Source organism: Sceloporus undulatus, chromosome 7 (assembly GCF_019175285.1).
Source record: "Sceloporus undulatus isolate JIND9_A2432 ecotype Alabama chromosome 7, SceUnd_v1.1, whole genome shotgun sequence".
Taxonomy (NCBI): Eukaryota; Metazoa; Chordata; class Lepidosauria; order Squamata; family Phrynosomatidae; genus Sceloporus; species Sceloporus undulatus.
Window position 1 is genome coordinate 12,857,693 of NC_056528.1, and position 6,042 is coordinate 12,863,734.

Genomic DNA, 6,042 nt, shown 5'->3' on the forward strand with positions numbered 1-6,042 from the left:
AATAATAATAATAATAATAATAATAATAATAATAATAATAATAATAATAACTTTTATTTTTATCCCACTTTTCTGTGACTAGACAATCAAAGCGGCCCACAACACATTAAAATATCCACATTCACAACATTATGTCCCATAGCTGCTGATCCAAGTGAGGTTTTGATTAAAAGTCCGGGAACATTCTCCTGCCTCATTCCCTTCTTGTTTTTTTCTTAACAGATGGCTGCTCTTCAGAGTCCCTTCTACGGCGATAAAATGAACCTATTTTCCCTCTGCCAAAAGATAGAGCAATGTGATTACCCACCTCTTCCAGCCGAACATTATTCGGAAAAGGTGAGTGGCTTGCAGGCAGGGCTGAGCACTAATGAATCGGTGTGGCTTCCCACAACCTTCAGGCCGGCCGGCCTTCTCACCTGTTGGACTTCAGCTCCTCCCAGAAGGCGCTTGGATGGATTTGTAGCCTCCTCCTGTTGCTGCAATGGCCTTTGAAGCACCTGAGTAATGCCAGAGAAGAGCTGACTGTGACACAGAGCCAATGCATGTTGGAATTTCCATTGTCCAATTTCTGTTTCAGTGGTTGGGCAGATTGTGACCCCTGAACCTCACTTTTGTGGTCCTTGAGCATTGTGGTGCAGTTTTTTGGGCTGGTTTTTGCTTCAGACCACACAGAAATCCCCCCAAACATGTAGAAGTACTGCCACTCCTTACAAACAACCCAGAACCCCATATCACTCGCAAATACCTGTTGTCCTTTGCAATCCCTCTAAAAAAAGGTTACAGGTAGTGATGTGATAATACAGTGGTACCTCGGGATACGAGATGATCGGGTTACGAAATTTCTGGGATACGAAAAAGTTGGATTGGCAAAAACTGTTTCGGGTTACGAAATATTTTTCGGGTTACGAAATTCATTTCGGCGCGAAATTCAAATGCTGCAAAGTGCAGCTATAGGCTTTCCAGTGCTAACGGAAAGCCTTTTCGGGTTACGAAATTTTCGGGTTACGAAAGGAATGGCGGAACGAATTAATTTCGTAACCCGAGGCACCACTGTATATCTCTTCATTGCTTGAGAGCCACTGCAGAGGAAGATGGAGGTATTTGGGGGATATTTGCTTTCAGGAGGGATCTGGCTCCCACACAGTTGCCCACTGCTATCAGGGATGTAATCCTTTGTTCATTTTCTCCTTGAAAGAAGCCATGTCTTTGAAAACTATGTGATTTTCCCCAAGATTTCTAAACCTCAAAATGCAGCTGTCCTGTGTGACTTCTCTCATACGTGCCATTGGGCTTACCTGGTGACTTGTCCAACTGGAGCCGAATTCCTCTTCTTGCAAGGCTGGTCCTATGGCAAAGCCAGGCTGGGAATGTGTGTGCTTTGCTTGGCCCTGCTGCTCTTCCAGCTCTCTGGAATCTGCCTTCCGGCAGCAGGCATTAGAGCAGGTTGACAGATGTGTTTCCTGCCTCTCCAATTGCTGTCGGTTTGCCTCCCTCTGGCAGCGCTAAAGAGACTGTGCAGTCTAGTGCTACCATTCAGGGTGAGAAGGATGGCGGAGAGCTTGGAAGTGGAAGGTCCCAGAGAACCTGGTTCCAGGTGGTGCACATCTTGCTGGATGGAGCACTTCTGCAACCAGTACTTGTAGGCAGTAAGGCACACACGTCAAGTGTGTCTGGACCAGTCTGGACTGGTCAGGAAAGAGGTACCTTTGCTGTGGAGTTGCTTTGGCCCTTGAAGGACAGAAGACAGAAGATTACCCGGTGGAAGGAACATCTGAGGGCATCAGCCAAGGGTTTGTGGCCTTGTCTGGCAGGAGAGCCAGAGTTTGACCAAACCAATGGCCTCTGTTGTGGGGTAACTTTATTTCACCCAGAAGTGCTTCCATACCAGCAATATTTCCCTTCCTTAGGTTTCTTTGGGGATGCCTTTGAGCCACCTCTTTTGGTAGCCTAGAAGCCCATCGCTCCTGCCAAAGCTCAGGAGATGCTCTGCACTCCTTCGCAACCCTGAAGACAGGACACTACCCTTCTCCTTACTCCTGCAAGGAGCCTTGTCTGGTATTGGGGGGGGGGGGGTCTGATAGTGGGACAGTCGTGCTTTTTAATTACCATGAAAATAATTGCCTCTGTTGCTGCCGGGAGAAGAAGATCAGAGGCTCACGGCTGTTTCTCTGGGTGCCACGGGTGGAGAAGCTGCTTCCAGGGGCCCTGCAATTAAAAACGCCGGCCTTTCAAGTGTGGAATGAAAAGAGCCCTTTCGATGCCTCCTTTATTATGCAGGGAGTCCGGGTGCAAGAAAGGGGGTCAGGTCCAGGGCAGGCTTGCCTTTGGAAACCCCAAAGGAGGCTCCTGAAAGAGAGAGACTCATTTCCCAGTCTGTAACCACCACAACCACAACTGGCCCAGTCAGATTTTCTGTAGGCCAACCTGAGAGAGAGAGAGATACTGGATTACAGCTTTCATCATCCCCAGCATGACCTGGAGGACAGGTTAGGAAAGGCTGTGCTGGACCTTTCTTGGCAGGCTTTTCTCTTTGGCACCGAAGCCACAAATTTCCAAATTAACTATGTTGGTTTCATTTGAAAGCTAAACGGTGTCACTCTCGTTTCTGAAAAATTCCAGCCATATGGGAATTCCAAGCTTATTTTTAAGGTGCGTTTAACCCAAACGGCCTCTTACCCCAACCCTTCCACTTGTACCTACAATCTTAACTCTCATGTTTTGCAAGGAGCTCTAGTGGGTTACAGCTCCGCTTTCTTTTGAGCCAAAGCCTTGCCTTATTTTCTGGTCACAGAATTGTCAGTATTGCGAACCAGGGTTTGACTCTGGAAGATTTAGATCTTGTGTTCTTGGGAAACATTTACCTACTGCGAAAGTGTCAGACCCCTTGGACAAAACAGGGAAAGTGAATTGGCAGAAGTGAGCTTGAACAACAGAATCCCAGAGTTGGAAGAGACCTCAAGGGCCATCCAGTCTAACCCCATTCTGCCATGGAGGAATACACAAAGCGCTCTCAACAGATGGCCATCCAGCCTCTGTTTAAAAAACCTCCAAAGAAGAAAAGTCCACCACACTTTGAGGAGTGCCTTCCAATGTCAAACAGCTCTTACTGTCAGGAAGATCTTCCTAATGTTGAGATGGAATCTCTTCTTCTGAAATAGGCTAGTGATGGGTGGTGAATGTGGGAGTCTTGCCTCTGAAAAGCTGACTCCCCACATCACAGTAGCATGTTCAATTGTAGTATTCCCAGTAACCTGTGTCCATGTGTGCACCTTTTATTGCACTGTTTCATTTCTCTCTCTTTCTCTGCTTGCAGTTGCGAGAGCTGGTCAGCATGTGCATATACCCGGATCCTGACCAGAGACCCGACATCGGTTACGTGCACCAGCTAGCAAAACAGATGCACGTCTGGACCTCCAGCACTTGAAGCGTCGGCCGGCGCGCTCCAAAAAACAAGCGACCCCAGCTTAGTCTTACTTGAACCTTCTGTCTCAGACGAAACCAAGAGGTGCCTCGCCAAACTCAAAAGCGGGAGAGTCGAGCCTTCCTAGGAAGACGCTTCATGATTTCTGCCGGCCATTTGCAGGGCGCTCACAGAGTGGATCCGCTCTCTCAGTGAAGGCTGTGAGACGCTGCTGCAAGTGTGCGGCTCTTGTTTAAAAAAAGCCAATATGTTACAGATATAGATTACTTAAAAAACAAAGCATAAAAACAGATCCTTTTCTTAAAACTGTTGTGTGTAATCTAGGTTAGGCTAGAATAGCAAGGGTTTCTCATTGGTGTATTTGACACACCCCTTGTGTATCTTAACTAATGTGAAATATTGAAATAATTCCTTTGGTGAAATCACTTTATACTAATGTAAGAATTACCGTAGATTATTATTATTATTATTTTGTTTTGGTGTAATTTGTATAACTGCTACTTTGCCTCTTCTGCCAATGGTTATTAATTAGCAAGTTCAGTTTCTTAGTTCATTTATTTTGTAAGGAAAACAAACATCCAGCCTGGAGTTTTATATTTCCCTCCTTTGCCAGAACGGGGTAAAGAGGGGGAACATGTTTGAAGTTTTGTGTTTTTTAACAAAAAGAAAATCAACTTTAGAATGACTTATTTTGCAATGCATTTGTCAGTATGGCTGCTGTCTGGGATGTCAGTATGAGGGCTCCAGTGCAGACCTCAAACCAAAGCTCTTTTTTGTCAGCTTCTGGGCCAGCGCTGGCGCAGAAGCTACAGGAATCTCCATAGCCATTCTTACATGACCAGTGTTACTGCCAGCAGACGCCTGGGATTGGAAAGACAACCTTTCTGTGCAAAACCAGTGCTACTCCAGCCACTTCCAAACAGTGTTTTCAACATAAAAAGTAAGGGTATTAGACTGACCGTGAAAATACAGCAAGACACTCAAAATGATCATCCGCACTTATTTACTGTGAACACTCATTTGTGAATGTGAATATTTTAAACAAGCTGATTTGAAGGAGATAGTTAAGACTTAGCTAAGACTTCTAAGTTTTTCATTTGGAGTCGGCCAAATCAGTGGATCGACTCAAGTGATTTTGATTTCCATTTGGCCATTGAAAGGCATCACTTTGTAAAAGCAGCGAGAAGCCAGATTTCTCTTGGCATCTGCCTCTTTGGGAGGAACGGTGCTCAGTCAGGACAGTGTTTCTGAAGGACGCAACGGGGGATGCGTATGACCAGATCCTCATGGTCTGAAACGCAGCCTCTAGGTTTTCAAAGCAGTTTTGTTCTCCCTTTCCTGGAAGTACAGGATGTCCATCTTTTTCAGTGCATTTTCTGTATAGCTCACTATTCACTTATTGCCTTCTACTATACGATTTTGACAATCAGTCATCTGGAGTGTTAATATCAATGTTTAGTTGCTGTGAAAGGTGCTGGCCATATATACCCAACAGGGAAGTCCAGCCTTTAAAACTCATCGGAGTCAGTAAATTTCAGCTTTATTGTGAAGACAGCAATGGGTCTTCTACAGTTCTTGTTCGACTGCTTACAAACTTTTCTGGGGGTGTGTATGTCCTTCTTCTTTAAAAGCAAGTACAGAGTAAGTCTCCTTCAGGCTTCCTTTGAGCTACAGTTTTGGGTGGAGCAGTGGGCACTACGTTGACTTGGTCTCTCCCTGGCTTTTGGGAAGCTTTGAAATTCAGGTAGATCTGCTAAATCTGGTCTCTGGCTTGCTCTGTAATGTCTACTTAGTGCTTAGGTAAATGTATTTCCAAAGAATTCTTTTTTTGCAACTCTGCGTTTTTAGATAAGATTTAAATGATTTACAAAATAAAGTTTCCTTTGTAAAAAGAAAGACGGGGCCCTATTGTTCTTCACATAGTTTGCAACTGGTTCGGGTTGAAATGGCTGATCTGTAAAACTGAAGGCTTGGATGTTGTGCGTGCATTTAATGGCACAAGGGTTGCAAGAGTAAAGTAACAGAAATAATCAGGCAGTACTTAGCATTCTGCCCATCTTACTTGAAAAGATGCTCTTGGAACCAGCTGTCTCCTCTCACCTGGTCCCTCAAATACATCTAGAATAAGCTGGACCTGTAGGCCATTATAGTCAGGGTTACTAATAGCTACATAAAATCTCCCCATCGTGCTTACTTTCTCATGCCAACAGGATGATCCTCCTTTTCCCCCTAATGCCACATTTGGTAATACCTGCCTTCCAAATCTTCAGTAATTTCCATCCTTCCTGCCATCTGCATGAGAGGACTTGGGACAGGTCATCTTAAGAAATGTAAGAATATGCCCGTAATACTAGTACAGTGGTACCCCGGGTTACGAATTGAATTCGTTCCGCGGCGCCGTTCGTAACCCGAAAGATTTCGCAACCCGAAAAAGCCATAGCCGCTAGCGCTGGAAAGCCGCGATTTCGTGCGAAAAAGCGCCAAAAAATGTTTTGTAAGCCAAAAAAAAAAATGTAACCCGGAACAGTTTTTTCCTATCTAATTTTTTCGTATCCCGGAAATTTCGTAACGCGGTCATTTCGTATCCCGGGGTACCACTGTAATGCCGATATGTAAGTCAC

The 6,042-nt window shown here is 45.0% G+C and overlaps 1 protein-coding gene and 1 long non-coding RNA gene across 3 annotated transcripts in view; one reads left to right on the forward strand and one right to left on the reverse strand.

Annotated features, from left to right (window-relative positions):
• NEK6 (NIMA related kinase 6) overlaps positions 1-5,317 on the forward strand; it is a 56,247-nt gene extending 50,930 nt beyond the window's left edge. For both annotated transcript variants that reach the window (XM_042478428.1, XM_042478427.1), the window contains exons 9-10: positions 223-336; positions 3,314-5,317. In XM_042478428.1, the coding sequence (XP_042334362.1) occupies positions 223-336; positions 3,314-3,424 (225 nt within the window). In that variant the 3' untranslated portion in view covers positions 3,425-5,317. The remainder of the gene's footprint in view (positions 1-222; positions 337-3,313) is intronic.
• LOC121936307 lies at positions 69-3,050 on the reverse strand. The gene is made up of 3 exons (XR_006104948.1): positions 2,107-3,050; positions 1,296-1,728; positions 69-497 (listed from the first exon to the last, which is right to left on the reverse strand). It is a non-coding gene; the product is annotated as an uncharacterized LOC121936307 (long non-coding RNA).
• Positions 5,318-6,042: the final 725 nt, after the last annotated feature.